General features: G+C 47.8%; 1 protein-coding gene across 1 annotated transcript in view; it reads left to right on the plus strand.

Annotated features, from left to right (window-relative positions):
* eif3ea (eukaryotic translation initiation factor 3, subunit E, a) overlaps window positions 1-21,988 on the plus strand; it is a 38,334-nt gene extending 16,346 nt beyond the window's left edge. The window contains exons 7-13 of the mRNA XM_012833367.3: window positions 647-771; window positions 4,416-4,542; window positions 5,847-5,948; window positions 10,545-10,654; window positions 18,375-18,477; window positions 19,765-19,899; window positions 21,716-21,988. Coding sequence (XP_012688821.1) covers window positions 647-771; window positions 4,416-4,542; window positions 5,847-5,948; window positions 10,545-10,654; window positions 18,375-18,477; window positions 19,765-19,899; window positions 21,716-21,754 — 741 coding nt within the window. The 3' untranslated portion in view covers window positions 21,755-21,988. The remainder of the gene's footprint in view (window positions 1-646; window positions 772-4,415; window positions 4,543-5,846; window positions 5,949-10,544; window positions 10,655-18,374; window positions 18,478-19,764; window positions 19,900-21,715) is intronic.
* Window positions 21,989-23,661: the final 1,673 nt, after the last annotated feature.

Raw genomic sequence — 23,661 nt, forward strand, 5'->3', positions numbered from 1 at the left:
CGTGATATTGACCTCTGAGTTTCTGTAAAGCGCTCCAAGCACCGATGCTACTGCTATAGCCGCTGTCTCTTCTGCTGTAGCTGCTGTTTCTGCGTGTGTCATTTCTCCAGTGTCATCTTCTCTGGTTATGCTTCTTTCTCGACTGTTTCTTTTCTCGATCCTTGTGTCTTCTCCATTGTCCTTCTGTCTCTTCATCAGCTTGTAGATCCTTCCGGTTTTTCTCCTCATATGCTCTTGATTGCTCTGCCTCTCTGTCTCTCGCCCCTTTGTGGACGCTATGAAAACCTTAAATTGCATAGTTGGGTTGGTCAAGACCAATTTTTAATTGGTGGGAAAGAGTTAGAAAAAGGGGCGCATGGTTTGGCGTGTTGAGACATGGAAGCAGTAAATGTTCTTTGACCCCGCAGCATTTCTATTTTGAACTCAGCATTTGGCACACAAAAAAAGTCGCCTAAAGCTTAAGGTCAAGTTGATGTGTTGTTTTAATGAGAGCTGACTCTCAAGCTTTGGCTGAGAAGAGTCTAAATGACCTTATTCACCCTCTGCCTCTTTCTCTCTCCTTTTCCGCACTCTCTCTCCCCCTCTCCCTCTTTGTAATTCTTTCGTCTCTGTTTCTTGGGCTAACTTTCGTCCTTTTTTCTCCTAGTCTGTGAGCTCCCCGCTGCAGTCCCTCCAGCAGAGGACTTGGCTCATCCACTGGTCCTTGTTCGTCTTCTTCAACCACCCCAAAGGTCGAGACAACATCATCGAGCTGTTCCTCTACCAGCCACAGTAAGCACCTTCAGCAGTTATAGTCGTTTATGTCTGGTGTGGGGGATTTTGTTTTGGTTTGGGGTTTGCCTCCAATAAAAAAAAAGCATGAGGTACTCGCTCGATGGCTCGCTCCAGGTCGGTCGGTCGGTCGGTTGGACGCCCCACCGCAGTCCACAAGCAAAAGAGCGGGGAAAAATGCTGATGTGGCACCTTCAGAAGCCAGTGTCCCAAACCACCTCTGCAGGTTGACTTGCCGGCCAGGCTCCCTTCCTCTCTCCTCCTCTTACCACACCAGACGGTGGGGGAGGGGGGTGGGCCTCAAAGTGGGGGAGCGATGGGAGCTCTACCCAGGAGTTTGAGGGGGGAGTTCAGGAGTGAGGAGGGACGAGAGACCCCAAGAGTGAGGGAGAGAGAGAGAGAGAGAAAGAAAGAAAGAGAGAGAGAGAGAGAAAGCAGCTCCAGTCAAGCTGGCAGTCTACAGAGATCAGGAGGGAGGCCTACCGGTTTTATAATAAAGTTCATTACGTCAAAGAAACCAAGTCCTTGTAACAACCTAAAGGGCTTGTTTCAGGCCCCGCTGGTATTTTTTAAGTGGTCTCTCTGTATATGATTGTAAGCGTGTATGTGTGTGTGTGTGTGTCTGGGCCTGTTTTCGTGTGGTCTGTTTTGTCACAAAACCGTGAGTTTGGGAGGCCATGTGTATGGCGGGAAACCTGATAGCCGACTTGAAAAATCGCACACCACCTATATTCAGGATTTTTCTCCTGATTGCTGTATTTTGTTATTGACCAGATGCGTGGTCTTAATCTAAAGCACAACATAGTTACCACAGCATATGAGAGAGGTCTATCTGGTTTTCAGGCACCCCCTCTTACTATCTTTAAGCCAATACAGATGATTAAGGAAGTCAGCCCCGTAATTATTCAAGAGAAGTTTACCGTAGTTGGCTCAACAGACAGATCTCTTATGCAGTGCTGTTTCTGTCCAAACAAGCACCCTTTTTTTTCTTCACTGTGGTGTGTCCAGCTCTCTCTGTCCTGACCACCGGTTTCCTTTGGGTTCTGCCCAGGACCAGTGACCTGTGGGTACAAGCCTCAACTGGACGTTTGACCCGACGCCTGCGGCCGGGAAAAAATAGAAAAAAAAAAGAAAAGAAAATGTCCAGGCGGGGCCTTATCTGGACTTTGTCTAACTCTGGTTCTGGTTGTAGTCATGCACAGAATGTTACCTGTCATACAACTATGTGATAAATGACATTGTAATGTAAAATGAAGCCTTCGGAGGACAGAGGGACCCTAGCATATCTGTGTGCCATAGTCTGATTTAAGTTTAACAAGTGTTTTGGCAGTTCTGTCTGACTGGACTCACTGTTCAGTAATCAGAAGTATTGTATGGAAACTGAATCTGTGCTCTAGGAGCTCAGGTCTACAACCTGATTAACTTTGATGTTAAAAGTAAGTTTTCTGACGTATCCCGTCTGGTCCTCTATGGTGTCCAGGCAGGACGGTGCAGTTCGTGGGTTTGGAGGGCCTTGAATGGAAAACACCCGGGCCTCTGACAGGAGCAAGAGCGCTTGGAAAAGGAACGAGACATTCTATCGCTCCCCAAGAACAACGGACAAAAAGTTATTGTATGTCGATAATAGCATAAAATTATTCGTATAATTTGTCACCTTGTGACCAGTGGTTTGGAGAATGATGTCGGTGGTTTCTGAAAATGACATTAATGGTTTGGAGGATAACATCAAATAACAATAACAGACATTAGCCAGAGCAGCAAAACTGATTCTAGTCACGACGGTCTAATTCAAGCATATCTGTCGAGGATGTCGAGGGGCTTAGATCAGGCCGCCCATCATGACTCTGATCACTTAATCTCATGCTCGACTCTGTCCAAACAAGTGAAATGGAAACCCAATGCTTCTTTTTTAAGGAGGTTATGCTAAGGGTACTGTTGCACTGTGGAGAGGGGAGGAAAAACAAAAAGAGAAACCAAAGTTTTTTTTCAGCGAAGGCAAAGATGATCCCGAACATCGGTTATGGAGGTCCAAGGGCAGCTGTTGAGAGCAGTGGTAATGTCACAGGATGACCTATGATGTAGGTGCAAACAGGAAAGCTAATACTGGAGTAATACTACCCCGCCACTTGCAGAGTGGACTCTGGGTTTCACATGATTTGCCTCTAATTCCAACCCCTCCCTAGATGCATCATGAAACTGGAACTGTGCAACCACTTTCTCTCTCTCTCGCTCGCTCGCTTTCTCTCCTTCTCTTTCTCCCTCCCTCTTTCTTCCCCCTTCCCTCTCGTTTTCCCTCTCTCCTTCCCTACCTCCTTCTCTCTCTCTCTTCTTCTTCCCTTTCTTTTCATCTCCAATTACCACCAGGTACAAAATGTTATCCAGTGGCAAAATGGAGAGAAGTGATGGAGGAAAAAGAAGTGCTCCCGGTTCTGAACAGCCTGTCCCCTCCTGTGTTCCACCGTTGTGGCAGCTTAGGCAGCAGTATATTGCCCCCTCAAGGCCCCCAAACTGTTTCTGGATCAGTCAGATAATTCACTGTGTGGATCCCTCCTCTGGCCTGGGCCGATGACTCACACAAGATCGTGCTGTGGGAGTGGAAAGGGGTCCACAACCCCCACCACCGATCCCCCTCCCTTGAGGGAGTGGAGTAGGTGTAAGTTAATCAGCAACACAGCATGAAGTGTTGCGGTTTGCCCCGGCCTCAGACAGCTACAAAGGGCTGTGAGAGATTGTGTGAACCAAGATCACTCATCCCCCCCGCCCCCCAAACACACACACACACACACACACACACACACCACCCTCACCACTTGCCCCGCTGCTGTTTTTAGCCCCCTAACATTACAAGTGCCACAGGCCCCTGTGTCCCTTTAATTGCTTCAACTAATTAAACCGTTGCCATACTCTGTCTTTTCCTTCTATCTCCCCCTCCCTACTCTATTTCTCTGAAGGACATATGTTTCCCTATTCTCCTCCCTAAAAGAGCTGGAGGGGAGGCCGGGGAACACAAAGCTCCACTTCCTCTTTGAAATTTAATTTGGTCGTCAAAGGCAGAGGAATGGCTTGCATGGAGGAGAGAGGGGGTTTGTGTGGAAGATGGACATGCAGATAGTGGAAATAACAGGACCCTTATCAGTGCTTCACGATTGGGGTTAGGGGGAGACGTGACGCATCTGGGGTGATGCGGAAGAACCGTCTCGCTTTCAGTATGTCGACCGAGAGAGTGAATCAGGCCCCGGTGCGAGCCTGCTCTTGGGTTGTAATTGTCATGAAAAACAGCTCCCGGTCCCACACTCAGTCTAGAGCCAGTTGACCTGTGGCTGAACAAAACAAGCCCCCGCTGGATTGGGTTTCCGCTACTGGGCAAGACTGTGGTCAGTGATCCGTATCTGGAGAGGGGTTTTCCTTTTTTCTCCCCCCCCCCCCCCCTCCCATACTCCCCTAAAACCTTGTTTCCACCCCTTCCCCTCCCTGCACAGAAGGCACTAATAAAAAAGGAAGAAGTTTTCAACATTCACCGACATGTTTGGACCAGAGTCTCTCTCTGTTTTTCATCGGGCAGTTAGGAAAAAAAAAAAAAAAAACCATCCGGCCACGCAACATGTTTTGTTAACTTTTGCTTTCAAACTTTTGCTCTCTTCCAGGTACCTCAACGCCATTCAGACCATGTGTCCACACGTGCTCCGCTACCTGACCACAGCCGTCATCACCAACAAGGACGTCCGCAAACGCCGGCAGGTCCTGAAGGATTTGGTCAAGGTCATCCAGCAGGTATTCTACAAGCGCCGGGCCCGACATGTTGGCACAGCTGCCAGTCTTGCCCGCAACTTCCCACAGCTGCCTGTACTCCGAGACTACACCCCCCCCCCCCCCCCCCCTCCACACCTCCACACCCTCATCAACATGTAGCTGCGGTCAGGCTCACTGCCCGTCTGCAAAGTAGTCCTTTGTGTCCCTAGCAGGTAGTCCAGGGAGTATTGGCGTAAATGTAATGTTCTTCACGCCGTTGATAAATAAGCGAAACGAGTAAGTATCCTAGTCCATGTAATGTGTTGGCCTATTATGTGGAAATGACCTCACAGTGGTTTGTTTATCGCACAGTTCACACAGTAGCCGGTGTTCTTTGTGAGGCTAATGCATAGGCTCAACATCTGATTACAGAGCTTAGCCCAACATGCTAGAACATTTTACCGTGGGACCCTGGATGGAGTGCGAGCGTGTGTGTGCGCGTTTGTGTGTGTTTGTGTGTGTGTGTTAGACAGCATGTGTGTGTGTATGTGAGCGCGCAGGCTGACCTTAAAATAGAAACCCACTCTTTGTTAGCCGCTAGTGTCATCTCGAAAGGTTTATCACTGGACTTTTCCACTGGCAGGGGCGGGGGGGGGGGGATGATAGGAGAAGCGTTGTGGGAGGGGGTTAGTCTTGAAGCCATTAAGGTTGATGTATGGTGCTGGACGCTCTGATTGTAGTCTGTCCTCTGTCCTCCTTGCGCAATAACAGTAGCGTCTTCCTAGATCAATGACTTCAAAGTCTAAATAAGCACTGGCCCACCGCCCCCTCACCCCACCCCTGTAATCACTAAAACATGTGCTCACCGTGCTTTCCTTGCCTGGCTCTGTCTTCTCCCGTGGTTTTAGCAAACACGACAAGTATTCAGGAGTGAGGGAAATGGCCCTGTCGTGGTCAACACACACACACACACACACACACACACACACACACACACACACACACACACACACACACACACACACAGACACAGACTCTTCACCCTCACTTGACAGATTTATAGCATATTGATTGCTTAATCACAAAGCTTCTCGGCCAACCAGGCGTGGTGCCCCGGCCCAGTTTACCACTGTTTTTCACACAAAAACACATATACACACATACGCAAACACACCCATACACTGACCTCAGCATCTGTACTCCTTCTAGGCAACAACACAGCCCTTTTCACATCACGTGTCTTGTTACAATTGTCTATAATCATTGTATTGCTTCCATTGCTTAATTTTTTAGCTTGTACTGTTCTTTTCAAGAACCTAACAGTTGTTTTTGTACTCCATTTAAAGGAATCCTACACCTACAAAGACCCCATCACGGAGTTCGTGGAATGCCTATACGTGAACTTTGACTTTGACAGCGCCCAGAGGAAGCTGAGAGAGTGTGAGGCGGTAAGTTCCAGCTGTCTGTCCCCGGCTTTCTGAGGCCTGCTGCCCACTGCCTGTTTTATGAGGCTCTTTCCTTGACTCATTCCCCCGAAAGTAATGGCACATGAAAACAAGCTGAAAGAAGAGAGCACTCTGCATGACATTGGTCGTCACTGTCTGTAAACCTTTTAGGGACACACACACACACACACACACACACACACACACACACACACCCCCCCCCCCAACCCAACCCAACCCAACCCACTCCACCGTCAGGGCACCTGCACACACTCTTGATGCAGGGAGTTCAAAAGGAGCTGAGCCCTATTCATACATACTTAAAATCAAAGCAAAGTTACAACTTGTCCTTTTAGCTTTTATGATGTACATCCTCATTTTCTCTTGGGTAGAGGGAGTAATGAACTCAGAAACACACACACACACACACACACACACACACACACGTAGACACAGTCATTGTTGACCTCTGGCCACAAGTGCCCTGGTGAGTATTCCCTGGTAAATTGTTGTGGCCTGTGCTTTGCCCAGATCTGCCTGTCTCATTAGTGAGCGTGTGGGCCTGACCTGCACCACTGCCCATGCTGACAGCCTAGCCCTTTGTCATCAGCAAGGGTCATCAACAGTTAGCTGTGTCATGGTGTGGTCACCGAGAATGAGAACATGAAGGAGTGAGACAGAAAGTGAGACAGAAAAACAGGAGGTGATCTTGAGTGAGTGAGTGAGTGAGAGAGAGAGAGGGATCATCTGGGAAAGCCAGTGACTCATGGTCTGCTCGGGCTTTTTTATGAAGGCCAGTAATTGTCCATCAGCGTGGTGGTGGGTGATAGAGGAACACAGTAAAGGTTCTGGGAAACCTCAGGGCCTTGCCGATGCACTCAGACGCTCCGTTTTTTTGGCCCGGCTGGGACATCTGCGGTCGCAGGCACCGGGCCCGAGACTGGAGACCTCTCTTCCTCTCCTGAGTTTGTAATGGCTCACTATACGCTCACCTCTGCCGGGGGTTTCCACCACCAACCGGGCCCCGGGCTTCCTCCTCGCTGTCAGTCACCGAAACATCACGGGCTCCGGTACAACACGAAGCAGTCCCAGTACAAGCACATTGATAGCCCGGCGTAGGAAAGAAGGTCGGCTTAGTCTAACAAACGTCGTCAAATATGGTCTCCCAAGTCATTCATTCATTCTTTCCTATTCTTCATTCATTTAAATAAAAAGAAGAAATGTGTTTTGGATATTCTTCTTGAATGGGACCTGGAGGGGAAAAAGCATGTTAGTGGAGCTTACATTTTTGGAGTTTGTTGCTTTTGGTTCTTCTCTCATTGCTGATTGTAATTGGTGTTGTTTGTGCGTCCTCTCAGGCGGTTGTCATCATCCTGACAGGTTGACTGCGAGCTTCTGGAGTTAAAAGGCGATTGGCACAACAGCACACACTCAACCATGCCATCGTTACCCTGGAAAACATTACAGCCCGTCATACATTTGTTTGGTGTTCGAGGGTGATGCTAAGTGCTGTTCAAACATAGTTGCAACTTATTTATTTGTTAGCTTTTTTTTTTTACCTCATTAAAGCGTCACTAACAATGTGGAAGTGTTTAGAAGTTGACGTTTTGTGACAGAGGCTTTAAAAAAAGAATGTCCTAGGGGGAATTCCTGGGTGAAGTAAATGCGTTTCAATTAGCGGCGCTCCCAGAGGCAACATTCCAAAAGCCACTGAGTCCCGGGGAGCGCGGGCTGGACCCCAGGCAGATCAGGGCCAGATCCGTTTCTGATGAGGGCCAGATCCGTTTCTGATGAGGGCCAGATCCGTTTCTGACTCTGCTGCTCTTTGGGACCAGAGCGACCTGCTTCTTCCTGCTGCTGCTGCTGTTTTATGACCGACCTTCGACATCCTAAATCTCACTGCCAAAGGGATGCATTTATTTGATAATTAAGTCAATCTTTTGATATTTTGTACATTTGTGTACTTATGGGGGTCATTTCCCTGTGGCCAAATGCTACAAGATGTCAAGCCCGTGTTCAGAAGTGAAATACTTTTTCTTCACCCGTTGTTGGGTTCTCTTTCTCCCCCCTCCCGTTTTGTAATGTCAGCACATAATGAGAGCCATCTCTGGTTTGTCGCACGACACAACCCACAACCATGAGCTCTTAACGAGGCAGAGCCTTAACGAGGCCGCCCCGGGCGCTGGGGCACTCCTCACAGGTGTGTGAACGAGCGGCGAGTGTTCCCACCACTCCTTCGGAGGAATCCACCCTAGTTGCGGGAACACCATTGAGATTACCCCTAATGATTTGCCCATTTGAACCTGCTTGAAGACATGAAAGACCCCAATCTTTGCAGAGACTCTGGTTCCTACTTCTGTTCTTTTCCCCCTTTTTTCGTCATCCGTGCTCCTCAACGATAAACGCTTGAAATGAAAGCCAGCTGCCCTGATCAAATGCCGCTCCCTCTTGCCGAAGTAAATGTTTATAAATCATGTCAGCGGTTTGTTGAGGGTCCCAGTTTACTCAAGTCTTTATATACTCATAGGGGAGTCTCGTAGGCCTTACCAAACAGCCTCCAACAAATGAGAGAGAAAAAAAAAAGAAAGGATATATTTTGCTCATGCACACCACTGCGCAGTTGGTTTGTCTTCTTCACTTTGCTTGACGTTGGCCTTCCAGAAAGGTATTTCTGCTATAACTGCACACAACCATTTTGACATGCAAAGCTTCATCCATAGCCTCAGTGGAACCCCCCCCCCCATCACCACCCAACCAGCCCTCCCACCCTTTCCTGTCTTTATGCTATGAACACCCAAACACCTTGTCATGAGCTGGCTCCCATCATCCCTGCTCCACACATCTGGCCTCTGAATAACATGTAGTTGTAACGCATGACGTCAGTTGAACAGGTGCTTTCCCTGACAAGGTAGTAGTTGCGCCCTCAGGTCCCCGCGGGCCTAGCATGTCGTAATCACCTCATCATATGGACCCGGGAGCAGATGGTTCAAGCCCTATGAAAAAGGCCACTGTTCTAACTGGCCTTGAGTGTGAAGGCATGACTTGGATATCTTTTGATATCTTTGTAAACTCCCCAGAAGTCGGAGAAAGCTTCTGTGGTGCACCTTGATAAGCACAGTGCCTGCGGGTCACTGCAGATGGTTTCTTCCACAAGGATTGCAAAAGTCGCATTGACAAATGTGCGATCATTAAGAGGGCGGTTTGCATGTCTTTCCCTATCTGTCAGTCTTTGTTCTGCCTTCACCATATGAAGGTGTGTTTCCTCATTATCCCAAGTACAACATTCTCCACAAGATCATACGTTCTATATGTGGAAAATGAGGGAGCAGGATGGGGAGATAAAGAATAACAGCTTTGAGTGCAGCTCTTTCAAGATACAGCATTTTGGTTACATACTTTACTTTTTGTAATTCTCCTTCAATCCTCTCCCCAGATGACGGCCATTACGGCACTTAACTGTTTGGCTTTATCTGGCCTCCACAGATAAGCATGGTCATGGTTGCAGGCAGGCAGGCTGATAGTGCCATGCAGTTTGGGGGGTTCTCAAGCAGAACTGGAGAGATAGCAGCTCTCAGAAGCCAGCTGAGAGTAGCTGAGTAATGCACAGCTGGCCAGCAAGGAAGGGGGACCAGGGAGAATGACAGAAGCTGAGGCGGAGAATGAGATGGCCTGGGAAAGTGCATGTGTTACCCTGCACACTTCTCATACGAGTTCCCATGTCTTTGTCGCATTCCCTGTGTGTTTGGAATGAAACCTGTAATTGGAACTCCCGTCTTGCTCCCTTTGCGGCGTTATGCCGTACGGAGCGTTGTGAAGGCGGCAGCGTGTGAACGAGCACCCCCTCTACCCCCACGCACTCTGCCCTCCCCCCTGCAGAGCGTGGCAGGCTCTGTGGCAGTGGGCTAGATGAGTGGCGATAAGTCACAGCCACTGTGGTCACTCCAGTGGCTGCCGGCACTCCAGCCTTGCGTTTCATGTGGAGCCTGCGGAATTCCAAGATTTGCGGTCGATTTTTTTGGAACACCAGGAATGGCCCAAGATCTTTTCACCCCTCCACTCTCCTCTCTCTATTTTTTTTTTGTCTAGATAGGGGGTTTTCTCGTTTTGAACGTGGGCCAAAGTAAACCACTTCGGAAGCTTGAATGTGGCAAAAAATGGACTCTATGTTCCTTTTCCGCTTTTATCTATCGTACGTAATTGATGATTATTATTTTTGTGTGCTCCGTTTGGATCTTTTTTTCCCTTTTTTGAAAGGGTTGCAGTTTCCCACAGTTGAATCACTTGAAATAGTCACAGTGGCAATACCTTTTGTGTGAGGTATCATTATTAGATTTTTTTTGTGTCATTGGTTTTTGCCGAGACCACTCAGTCAAGATGCAGATTTGCGATTGTAGTAATGACATTCCTGGAAGGTTCAACTTTTCAACTCTCCTGTCCTTGTTTAACTCTCAACTCCTGGTAACCTCTCCACAGCCTTTTTATATAACAGCTGTTTTTTTTCTCTCTCTCTAAAAGAAAGTTCCCAGTGAAACCTCTCCGACATCATAACGACGCCTGTTGTGCCAGGGGTTCTCATGTCTTGTGTTTTTTTTCCCTTAGGTGTTGGTCAACGACTTCTTTCTGGTGGCTTGCCTGGAGGACTTCATTGAGAATGCGCGTCTGTTCATCTTTGAGACCTTCTGTCGAATCCATCAGTGCATTAGCATCAGGTAAGACCTACACGTTTCCAAGAGAAAGCTGCCCCTGTCCCTGTAATTTTGGGGAAGAAATGGCAAATGTCAGAGTGACAACTGAGAAACGGCGCATGAAAGGGCTGGACTGTTCAGCTCACCGTGAAGTTTTCCAGGGTGCACAGTAAAAGGCCACAGCCTTCACTGTTGAAGTCTTGAAAAGCTTTGAACTGGGAGAGTGAAAACAGTGGCAAGATACATATGCACAGCTGCCCAATTGTACCAATATATTGGAAAATAATGGATGTGGCAGGTTTTTAAAAATAGTTTTTTTTTTTTGGAATACCCATTATCTCAGTGGTATTACCACATGGATATGTAGTTCCCTAAAGATTTTATTATCTTTGATCTATTATGTGTATCAAAATGCACTTGTTTTTGGCACTGTGTTAACACTGCCTTCCTTAGATAATACCTTGTAGGATGTTCCCATTACTACTGACGCTGTCATTATTGCCATTTTCCAGGCAGTTGATACTGAACCGTGATCCATTTTTAGGCTGACTGATAAATGTGTGTTTTCTGTCACTAGGGTGACTTTTGTGGGTGGGTGGGCTGAAATTGCTACATACAAATATGCAGTGTTGTCTGAAAATCCAACAACCTCTGGCAGAAATGCAGGGCCAAACATAAACATGTGGTTGCAAATGTTCAAATCTGCTGGATGGTTTAATACTGTCCTAAAAATGATAGACAATAAGGTTTTGTCCCAGCGTTTGCACATGCAAACACACTCACCTTAAAGATGAGGTCCCCCCCCCCTCACACACTAATTTTCACACACACACACACACACACACACACACACACACACACACACACACACACACACACACACACACACACACACAAGGTGCCTTTCCACTGCAGGAACTCGTGGGATTTTCAAGTGGCTCGGACATTTACAGGAACAGCCCTCTGCTCGATCCTTTCTGTCTTGGTTTTCCACTGCGGTGTAGGAACTACCAGACCTACATGTTGACGTAGCCTAAAGATTTTGTTCTTCGATCGCAACCTCAAATCCAAGCACGACAAAATAATGATATATTTTTGCAGCGGCAGCACAAACAGTACAGTAGACCGTAAAAACAGAATTTTTAGATAATGTTAGGATTGCCCCAAGGTTGAGTCAACAGTTGAATTTTGCTGCAAAGTCACTAACACTCAATTTAAAGGCTTCATGGCTGCTGTAACTACTTGATAAATGAAGATACAAGGACTGTTGATTAATCAAAGCCTGTATTTCTGATGTTTAGCTTGTGCTCATTCAGTGACTGAAACCTCAACAAGCGAACTCTGTAACTTTGCTGTATTCACCACATAACCACTGATAAAAAAAAATATATATATTCTTGCTGGTTTTAAAAATGGCTCTTATAGTTGTCCAATAAGTGTCAACAATCACTGCAAGTGCCACCCAGCAGTTTCAGGACTGCACAGTACTGGATTAGATACCTATTTCTCCCCTGAAAATGGCCCTGAAAGAGGTCTTAAAGGGGCGGTCAGAACACGTGCAAAGGTGTGGGCCGGCCTAAAATGGTCCGTCAGCACCTGCAGTGGAAAAGCGCCTATAGACTCTCAGAGCCAGTCATCCAAGGCATATTTAGTCATCTGTTTCAGGGGACATCTGAAGGATTATGTTTTAGGAGCCTTTCAAGGTCTTTGCTCAGTATTAGGCACACAGGAGTCTTTAAGACCACCTGAAAAGTTTTTATCCTCTCTCGGTCTCTCTCTCTCTCTCTCTCTGTCTCTCTCTCATGGTCTGGAATAGTGTTTTTGCCAGTAAAACTAATTGGAAAGGTTCGTCCTTCACCCCTCCTCCGCAACAGCAATCATTTGCTCATATTTGTTCTATCCTGTCGCATCTTTACTGGGGAAAATTACCTTGGAGTCTCCCCAAAACCAAGAGGTTTTTTGCCAATGCTAATTACTTTAATCCCATGTGAGGTAAAATATTGCCTTAATTGAACGCAATTAAAGGAGATTAGAGGTATTGGCAAGAGTCCGGGATTTGCTAAAAACAGCGGCGAGTGTTTGGTACTGATATGCGTCGAGTTCCTAGTCACAGATCGTTATGACATCTGTCTCATTGTCCCTCTGCCGTCATCGCCACTGCATTTGCTGGAGTGTGGCAGGTGTTTAACTGCTACTTTGCTCAAGTTAGCCTCTTTTTTTTTTTACATTTTTTTTTATTGGTCCTTTTTTATGGCAACCATCAGGCCTTGCGAAGGTTTCCAGCGAAGACACGCGATCGTTCGTTCCAGTCCCCAGGTTTTTCCATTGGTGGAGCGGGAGATTGTGGGTTGGGTATGGTGTAGTGGAGTGGAGTGGAGTGGAGTGGAGTGGGAGGGGGTGTAAGTCTAGGCGAGGGGGTTGTGTGGGCCATTGGTTTTTCCCTTGCCTGGTTCCCATTACTTCCACTCATCGAGCCCCCCCCCCCCCCCCCCCTAACCCCCAGCCCAACCTGCCCCTCCTCTTTCCCATAGACGGCGTGCAGAGCCCCACAGCAGCGATGCACTCCTGCACGCCTTTAATGAGCTTTCATAACTAGTAGTTTGTAAGCATCTGTCCCACATTCTCTTACCCCCCCCCCCCCCCCGCCCCTCTTCTTTTCTCCCCAATCCTGTGTCTGTCAGTGGAATGGGAGGCACACACACACACACAGCACTTGACAAGAGGCTGCCGAGCGCTAGGCTAACAGGTTGCATCCACCTTATGGGGGGGGGGTTTATGACATCCTGTAAAAACCCTCAGGGGTGTGGTAGAGCAGGGTTGGCTGCGAGGCGACACTTGCGGACACAAAGACTTGCATGCACGCTCGCGCGCACACACACACACACACACACACACACACACACACAGCCACATTCTCCCAAGTAGAAGCATTTTTATGGATGATAGAAAATTAGGACAAATGTTTGGAAGGTGAAAGCCCCTGTACAGTCTTTTATGAGTGATGGAGATTATTTGGTGTGTTGGTTAGACTCAACAAATTGCCCGGCATAAGATCTCACATGGCAGTCATTGCTTCCAACCCTTAATTGAGATGGCCAAATGACTTTGTCATTTTTCTTGCAGAAGTAAGTAATTGCTCCCAGTGTTTTCTGTTTGAGTTTTACAAAGCAGAGGAAGAAGGTCTGTAGTCAAGGTTGAACCATGGAATATGATCAGGCACCGTTGAAATCTCCCATTGCAGATAGTCTGGAATTGATTAAGAGGCCTGGCTCTTTTTGGCAGCCCGGCTGCAATTGGATCCATTTACTTGTTAAAGACCACAAAGGTTAGTGGTAACACTGAACTAGGAAGTTGAATTGTAATTGTTTCAGTTTTTTTTTTTCTTTTAGTGTTTTTTTCTTCCCCTCCCAAAACCTTTTTTTTTTGTTTTTAATACATGGATGCACAGTCAGGAATTTCAAAGGGGGAAAACATGATGATGGTTGGAGATTTCAGGTCCTGATAAGTTGGTATTCAATCATTAGTCTGTTACACGGGACCTCTCCACTTCCAAGCGTGGTCGCAAATGAATCTGAAGCTGGTGCTTTAATGAGGAGATTTTTACAGCTGTTGGCCATGAGGGCTTTGCAGATATTTAGCTTGTTTTTGCCCAAGGCATGGGCCAAAAGTAGACCAGAAACAGGAATAATTGAGTTATTTTATGCATAAAGGCCTATGTAAAAAAACGAGCCGGTGGAAATGTGAGACGATGATTTGAGCTTATGGATGGTAATTGCATCCACATATCCTTTTGTCTAGACTCATGAAATCCCCCACAGTATGAATTTTTTGGTTGAAAAAAAGCGGCCTCTGTTTTGGCCTCCTATCCCTTGTGTTAATGATGGTGAGCTTCCAGAAGTCCTGCTGATCTGCAAAACTTCTCTCTGATGTTGACTCTGTCGTAAGAGGTGTATCTTGGAAGACGGTGCTGGCCTGTGCGTCTGGGAAACATTCAGTTGAACTGGACGAGGGGAGGCCATCTTCCTTCCTACTCCACAATCATGTCAAGTTAACTGATATTTTGAGAAAAAAAAAAGAAAATCTTGCATTTAATACAAGAAAAAAAAAAAAAAAGAGAGACAAGAGGGTCTTTCCAAATCTCAATTGAGTCATTAAGGCAACCACACAGGCATTTCGGTTTTCTCGGGAAAAAAAATCAGTTTCACCCCAAGCCGAAAAGCAGGGGTCGCTCCAAATGGCCTGTAATTTCTTAATGCCTTCATATGGAAGTGTTTAACGATGCATTCGTTCTTTGAGCACCCCCCTCTCTTCTCCCTTCACTCAGTGTGAAGTTTAAGGACACGGTCTCCGATTCGGTCCCACTGGCCCGAAAATCGGCACTGGGTAAAATCGGTGGCGGCGGAGCCTGTGTGGTGGGCGAAAGGGTCAATGCAAAAGTGATCCCCGACACCCAACCCCAGAGAACCTGAGTTTGGGGTCTTCTGAAACGGCACCGCACCAGAAAGAGCTCAAGGCAAACCCACGTCCACGGCCAAGGTTCGGGGCTTTTTGGACTTTTTGGGCTTGCTGCCTCGCAAACCACTAGCCCCGATTCTTTTGTCAAATCTTACCTTTTGGTCAAGGCCTTGGTCGGACATCAACACGGATCTTTGTCTGGTCCATTGAAATTGGATTTGCGTGTGTGTCTATCTTCAGTGCTCTATGCTGTGAGAGCGGGATGTCCTCGGGTCGCTGGTTGTTGTGGGGTCACGCGATGTGGTACGTCAGTGAGTTTATGTGTTACTTCCCTCGTGAGGAAGCAGGAGCGATGTTCCAATCTCTCGAGCCCTCACTTGACTGACATGTACCACCCATGACCTTCAGTAGCATATTCTACTCTTGCAACCTCAGACGTTGTTGGCATGTCAGTCGTCAATAATTTCAGCCAGCATTTAACAAGAGGGAGGCGGTGGTCAGCAGTAGGACTGTAGCAGTTCCATGTCCACGTTTTTTTTTTTTCCCCTCCTCTCCTTTTCCCTCCTCCCCTTCCCTCTGAGTCCCAGCCCATGCATAATGCAGACACCAGATACTGTTGTGAGACGCCATGCTGGCACCTGTGTGGTATCTCTTGTGTAGCCTGATCTCTCCCCCCCCCCCCCCCCCCCCTACTGCTGACACACTGTCTCCCACCCCAGACCCGTCACTAACAGTAGATAGCCGACCAACACGTGTTGGCCATCACCCCCTAGCTAAACACCTTCGACTCATCTCTTGAATATATCAGTTGATAGGAGCAAATTCATGAATAATGACCCGACACAGAGGGACGACATGCTCGAAAGAAAACATTTTATATCTGTCTGTGGGTTTTAATTCAGCGAGATATAAAATGTTTTCCCTCCAATAAATTAATTTTATAATGGTATGTATATTAATAAGTTTAGTCATGTTTTTCAGTGTAGAAGTCCATATCACTGCCCCCCCCCCCCCCTCTTTAACAGGTTATGCTGCGTGGTCTTCACCACCTGGCACAGTTTCTGCCATGGCTGCAGTGCAGGTCCCATTGCTGTGTTGTGTGTAGTTAGCTGTCAGACAAGAAGAAGAAGACTGGCCGTGAGGGAGGCGGCAGGGGGATCTGTGTTGCTCGTCTTACCTCACGTTCCTGGAGTGTGCCAGCGCGCCCACCTCAGCCCGCGTTTTATCTCCTGCACGCCCACGCCCACGCCCACCACCCGAGGCTGAGTGGCAGTCTAGAAGGTTTATTCTGAGGTAATGCCACTTATTTGTGTTGTCGTGTAGTTGGTTGGTAGGGTTTTTTTTTTTGGGCTCTACCAGACGCTGATGTCATTTGACCCCTTTCAACTTGAGGTGTTTGTGTGTGTGTGTGTGTGTGTGTGTGTGTGTGTGTGCGCGCGCGTTTACGTGTGTACTTGGGTGTGTGTGCGCATTTAGTTGTTGGCCCGAAAGTAAGAGAATGTATTTGTCTGTCAGGGCCTGAGGTAAGGCAAACATTATCCCAAATGAGCCCATTTTACAAACAGGCTAATGGGGGGAAAGGCATTAAGGGTAGTGACGGAGGAACTGGGCTCCGGTCAAGATGCGTCAGGTTGGGGGAATGAGCCCTGGCACTCCCCAGGTTCGGGCTCTCTCTCTCTTTCTCTCTCTCTCTCTCTCTTTCTCTCCCTTTCTCTCTCTCTCTCCCTCCCTCTCTCTAAGCTCCTCAAGCCAAAGGGGTATAGCCCAGGCAACAGTAACGGTAGCACTCACCAGCTTTGACATTCTGTAGCAATTTCTGAGGGGATATTAAAAGGCCTTTAGGCAAGTACCTATGTGTCACATCCGTTTGTGTAGCCTGTTTCTCTACTTTATGTGAGGCTGTTTCAAATGATGCAGTGATGGAGGCACCGCGTCTCAGCTGATAGAATGTGACAGCGGCAAAGGCAAGATCATGGCCCTTTTTACTCGGCGAGCAGAAATGCTGATTTGATTTGCAGAAAACGTGGAATGGAGACATACAACGTCATGTGGTAAACGGTGCAGTAAAGGGTGTCACACTTCTCTCTGGGGCCACTAGAACATACTCAATCGTGCTCAAGAGTACTAATGGGCGATCCGTTTGTGGGGTAGGGGGTAGGGCAGAGGGGAATCTGGAGGCCTCTGGCACGCAAGCTGTGGCGGCAGGAAATGTAGGGGACATGAGGGGTAGAGGTGGGGGATTTAGTTAGGAGTGAGTGGGATGTGACGCTGGCTTAGGGACTACAGGGCAAAGCCACAAGCCCCACTTGAAACCTCTTAAGATCAAAGAGCTCCTGCTCACCCCCCTGACCCGCCACCACCACCACCACCACCACCAACATCCACCCTCCCCCTGCTGTCCCCTGACGCATCACTGTCCTGCACCATCAAAGGACCAGCCTGCAAACCTGCTTTTCATTTGGGTGACGGTAGCAAGGCCTCTGGGGAATGGTGGGGGGAGGTGGGGGGGGGGGTAGGGTAGGGGGTTGTTGAAGGACAGTGAGACCTGTTGCGCCAAGCGACCGAGTCAAGGGGACAAACTTGAGAGCTTTAATTTAGCTTTCTAATTCTCCCCAAGTCTCCGCAGGCATTTGTCTCCTCACCTGTCAGAACATTACTGTCTATTTGAGAGTGTTTCCTCTCTGCATCTTCCTCCATTTCTCTCAGCTGATGTCATCCTTAAATGGGCCTCTTTGGGCTTTTGCATTCATCAGCGCTCTAATTTCCATAGTTACATTACGCCACCCCAGCCATTATGCCACCCTTTCTTAGAAGCATTAGAAATGCCAAGTCGTGGTTTGGAATTATATCATCGCCACTTAGGGGCATTTGTTTGTGCTCGTCTAGAGGTCATACCTTCCATTTTCTTTTCTTCTAGAATGTACTCTGCAAGATCGTCTGAAAACATACGCTAGTGTTTTCTCAAGCACCTTACCGAGCATGTAATGAAAACCTGTGCTGTTGCATTGCTCCGTAGGAGAACCAAATTGAACAAAGACCTGTGTTCCACCTCATCATATATCAACTGCTGGCGGCAAAAGGGGGGGGGAAAATTAGCAAAATAGCCCAAAAGAACAGATAGCTTCTTGAAGATGCACATGATTGATTCCCTTCAAACACCCTTAGCTGGAATGATGTGAGCTCCAGTTCATTTTCCCATCGCTGAGTGCCACATATACCCCCCTCACTCCCTGGAGGTCTAATGGGAGCTGGCTCTTTGTGTGTGTGTGTGTCTGTGTGTGCCTTTCAGTATGCTGGCAGACAAGCTGAACATGACCCCCGAGGAGGCCGAGAGATGGATCGTCAACCTTATCCGCAACGCTAGACTGGACGCCAAAATCGACTCCAAACTGGTACGTGGACTCCCCTTTCTCTTTCGCCCCCTTGTTCTCCCGGCCTTGTGCTCGATGGCGTTCTCGCTCTCCCACACTCGTTCTCCATTTCTTACATTCTTTCTCCTTCCTCTCTTTCTATTCCTCTCTCTCTCTCTCTCTCTCTCTCTCTCTCTCTCTCTCTCTCTCTCATTTTCTCATGACTTTCTTTCCTGCTCATTCTTTTCCCCTTTTCTTTTTTTTCTTTAGTTCTCGGTCCTCCCCTTGCTCTCCACTCCTCTCCGCCCGTTCTTGCTCTCTCCCCTGCAGGTTATTGATGTTGGTGGCGTATAATTGTATGAGTCCATTACAAACCCTTTTTGTCAGGGTGATTTGTATCCCAATGTTAGGATAAAAGGAGGCATCGTGAGGGGGGAGGGGGGGGGGGTTAGAGATCATCTCTCGACTCAAGTCTGCTGCCCCACAGCCTTGGGGCACGCCACCATGCTCTCCCGTCTCTCTGGAGGAGAACTGCATGTCCCAACATTCCCTGTGACCGCTACAGGCCCTCTGTAATCTACAAATCACACCCCCCCACCCCCAACCTCTCCTGCCGAATGACATAGAATTACCTGCCGCGTGTTTGAAGTCACAGATTCTGCTTCTGTCTGTTGTGAAATAGCCCATGGTTACTGTGTGGGTGAGGGCAAGCATACTCATCCCTAGTCTCAGTAGAAGAAGTTTGTGTGTGTTTGTGTGTGTGCGTGCGTGTGTGTGTGTGTGCGTTGGGATTGTGACAGTGATGGAGACGATCCACAGACATTCAGGAATTCAGTAAACAACAGACATAGTTTAAGACATAGTTCAACATTGAATTATCCGACTCGTTTGCACCTTAAAGATGTAACACGGTCCTGTGCATTTACTTGTAGGATACCCTACTTACTTATTTCAGTATGCTTGTGAGAGTATGTTGGTAGTTTGCTATAAACCTATATTATCATATCTGCCAGGTTGGTTGTAAATAATGTAATGTATGGATTTGGTATTGGCTACAATGTCACTGCAGGTGTTCAAATTAAAATGGAGGTGTAAGATGTGTAATGCACAAGGCAATTGATGTACTTTATTGATCCCTGCTGGAAAAATGAATTGTCATAAGTGCGGCCTAAATTATCAATACAAAAGTTGACACAGAATAAAGCAAAAATAAAAACAATGAATTCAACAACAATGTTCAACTATGTTGAATCTGCAAGCCAGACCAGTCAATTTAAGCCTACAAAATGGCTCTAATCTTTGTGTATGTTTGTGTGTTGTCTGTTGCAGGGCCACGTGGTAATGGGCAACAACGCGGTCTCGCCCTACCAGCAGGTGATCGAGAAGACCAAGTCGCTGTCCTTCCGCAGCCAGATGCTGGCCATGAACATCGAGAAGAAAGTGGCCCACGCCAACCGAAACGAGGCGAGCGCATCCCCCTTATCTGTCTGAGCTCATCTGCTTGGCTGCGTGCCCTGTAGTTTACTCACCACTCACACAGCCAGGCCCACAGAGCATACCCCATAGGAATGCCAAACAGCCCCAACACACACACACACACACACACACACACACACACACACACACCACCACAATCCCAAGCTGTCTTTCCCTGGCATCGACCAGTAAGAGCAGGTTTAACACAGACAATGCTTTCATCATCCCGCTCATCTTCAAAGGACTAATGACAAGGTAGATGTTGGAGCAAGCTGTAAAAGGAGAGGAGAGGAGAGAAAGAGGAGGAGGAGGAGGGGGAGGAGAAGAGGAGAAGACAAGGGAGCTGGAGTTCCATGACTCAGCTCACTAGCGTAAATAACGGCAAGACACACACTCTCTCTCTCTCTCTCTCTCTCTCTCTCTCTCTCTCTCTCTCTCTCTCTGTGTCTCGCCACGCTTGAGAGACTAGAGGAGTGCACAGCCTTTGGGAGTCACTCACAGATGTTTTGCTCAGGGTCCAGTTTGTCACCGTTTTGATCTTGACAGGCTGCGTGCCTACGAGCCGCATGAAGGTCGCTGCAGAGGGGCCCAAACGTTACCCTTTGCCTTTAGAAGTAGGAAAGAAGTCAAGTGCGAAGCAAACAAATAACTTTTGAGATGACACGGAGGGGGATTGTACTCACACACGTACACACACGTACACGCACACGCACACGCACACGCACACGCACACACGCACACACAAGGGGCCAAGGCCACAGAATTACAATGTTCATGTTAAATGTCCCTTGTTTTTATTGCCCTGGTGTTCACGAGGCATCTTTTTGATGTGTTCAATTACCCCCCCCCCCCCCCCCCCTTTGCAATTGTATGAATATCTGCAGGAAGAGAGCTGCCCCTTAATGCTGCCTAGTAAAAAAAGCATTTGGGCCCTTATTAAGGAATTTCTGTAATTAGGCAAGAGAGGCTGCAAAGCGCTCTCAGAGAAAACCCCATTATGTCCCGCTGTCCTCCAGGCAACTAATCACATATATAATGCATTTACTGTCTGCCATCTGGATAGGCTGTTTGGACTCCCATAAAGCTTGAGCACTGCTCGGTGCATGCACACACACACACACACACACACACACACGGACACACACGGACACACACGGACACACACACACACACACACACACACGGACACACACACACACACACGGACACACACACACGGACACACACACACGGACACACACGGACACACACACACGGACACACACTAACACACACACACACACACACACGGACACACACACACACACACACACATGGACACACACACACACACATGGACACGGACACACACACACACACACGGACACATACACACACGCACACACACAGACACACACACACACACACACACACACACACACGGACACACACACGTACACACACACACACACGCACACACAAACTCAGCCTTGTAATTCCAGCAGATGGATGTGCATAAACACCATTGCTGTTTGATGCAGACCTGCTCTGAAGCTAACGTCCGCATCCGCAAGCTAATTTTACTACAGGCTTAAGTTGAAAGTAGAATTGATACAGACATTACACATAAATAACACTTTTACTAGCTTACTAGGTTTGTATTCGTATACTTGTGAGTGCAGTGTTAAACTTTGAGTCATGTTCCCTCACCTGGGTTCTCCAACTGACTGGATGAACTCCTCACTAGTAAGACTGTTAAGGGTCACGCATGCTTAATTGTGTAATGGCTAATCAAGGGTGTTTTTATTGTCTCTTCTCTTTCCAGACGCCAAATTGGGCAGGCACGGAGTCTGGATTTTATTAGGACGACGACTGAAAACGGACGATTTTTTTATTTATTTTTTTCTCGTCCTTTAGTGTCCCACTACTACACAGCATTCCCACCCTGACTACATCCTGTTTTTCCTTCAAAGGATCCTGAAACTTTCTTTCTTTTTTTTTTTTTTTTTTTTTAAAGAAGGGGAAAAAGGATAAACTTGGTTCTAGTCATCTGTTTTTAAATAAAACAAAAAAAAGCACAACCCTTTACAGAAACTCATTTTCGCCTCATGTCTGTTCTTTCTATCTGGAGATTCCAAATGGTGGTTGAGGAGGCTGAGTGGTCCAGCTCCCCCTCTGTAGTGGATGGAGTCTTTAATGTGAGCCTCTCACTGAGTCACTGAGGGGACACACACACACACACACACTCACAGCCGCTGTTTGGCCATGCAGCTCACGGCTGCCTGAGCCCATAATGACCAAGGGCGCTTTAATCTGATGCTTTAATTGTACTTTAGTGGCCCCCACAGTTGTGGCTAGTGCAAGCATACACACAGACACACACACACAGACTTGCACATACATATGACTCTGTCACTGTCCTTCACACACACACACACCCCCACACACACACACACACACGGATATAAAGATCCATATTTTCTGATTCTCTTACACAAACGCACACACACACACACAGGCGCTAAGAGCGTTCAGGACAGACGGGAGGTGATGTCACGCCGTTACTTGTCGTGTTCTCTTGCCCGTCATCTCCACCTGCGTCCAGACATGAGGGACCCATAAACCTCCATTAGTCAGAGCAGACAATCACCCTAATGCTGTCCTTCCAGCACTCCTCCTCTGCCTCTGCCTCTCCATCCCCTCCCTCCCTCCCTCCTTGTCTGTCTGTCTCAGTCTGTTTGCTTTCTCTGTCCCTCTCTCTCTCTCTCTCTCTCTCTTCCTCTCCCTCTGTCTGTGCCTCTTGCTCAGTCTTTTTCCACATCCTGTTTCTCTCCTGTCTGTCCAATGGTCTTTTCTTTGACTTGGGGGGTCTTCATATAGCCTCTCCTGTCATCCCAGTTCTCTTCTCTCTCTCCTGTTGGGACAGGTGTGTGGATGTAGGTGTACCCGTCATTATATTACAAGAGACGGGAGAACCTGCGACCCGTGAGGGGGGACGGGACTCATCAGGGCCACTCTCCAGATTGCTGTCCTCCTATGTGGCTTCTCCTGTCGGATGGCACGTTTACAGGTCTCTTGTCTTCATCAGATGAGTGAGAGGGGCTCGTGGGCTGCCATAACACCCGAGGCCTCGACAGCCCAAGACAGCTCCTGATATGCTGACGACTCCGCTGCTTTCCCAGTCACTGAAAAGGAGGAGGGGGAGGGGGAGGTGGTGGTCGGAGAGAGAGAGAGAGAGAGAGGGAAGGAGAGAGAGAGAAGGAAGGAGAGAGAGAGAGGGAAGGAGAGAGAGAGAGAGAGGGAAGGAGAGAGAGGTTGTGGTGGTAAAGTGATCGGTTTACCGCTCCCTGTGTCATGACACATTAGGAAAACAAAAAGCCCCTTCCGAGCCCTTAATTATCACATCCACCTTTAGGAGTGCTGGTTCAGATGTTGTTTTAGTATGGGGTCCAGACCCTGAGGCAGACTTGTGGTTCCAGGCCACAACGTCTGTCACTTGGCTTAAAAGAAATAAATAAACAAGTGAGGGCTAAAAGGTCAGTGGTAGGTTTTGGTCGAGACCTTCACAGCCCACTCTTGTGTCGTGTGTGCTCCCCCCCCCCCCCCCCCCCCCCCTTTAAACTGGTTGTAGGTCTCTGATCACAAGCAGACATGGATACCTCCTCACATATTCCTGTGTTGGCTCTCTGTGCTGTGAGAGTGATCTATTGTGTTGGACATGAAGCACAATCCACTTTATTGTAATGGCACAAGGTATAACATGGTAGGAGA

The sequence above is a fragment of the Clupea harengus genome, chromosome 11, assembly GCF_900700415.2.
Source record: "Clupea harengus chromosome 11, Ch_v2.0.2, whole genome shotgun sequence".
Lineage (NCBI taxonomy): Eukaryota > Metazoa > Chordata > Actinopteri > Clupeiformes > Clupeidae > Clupea > Clupea harengus.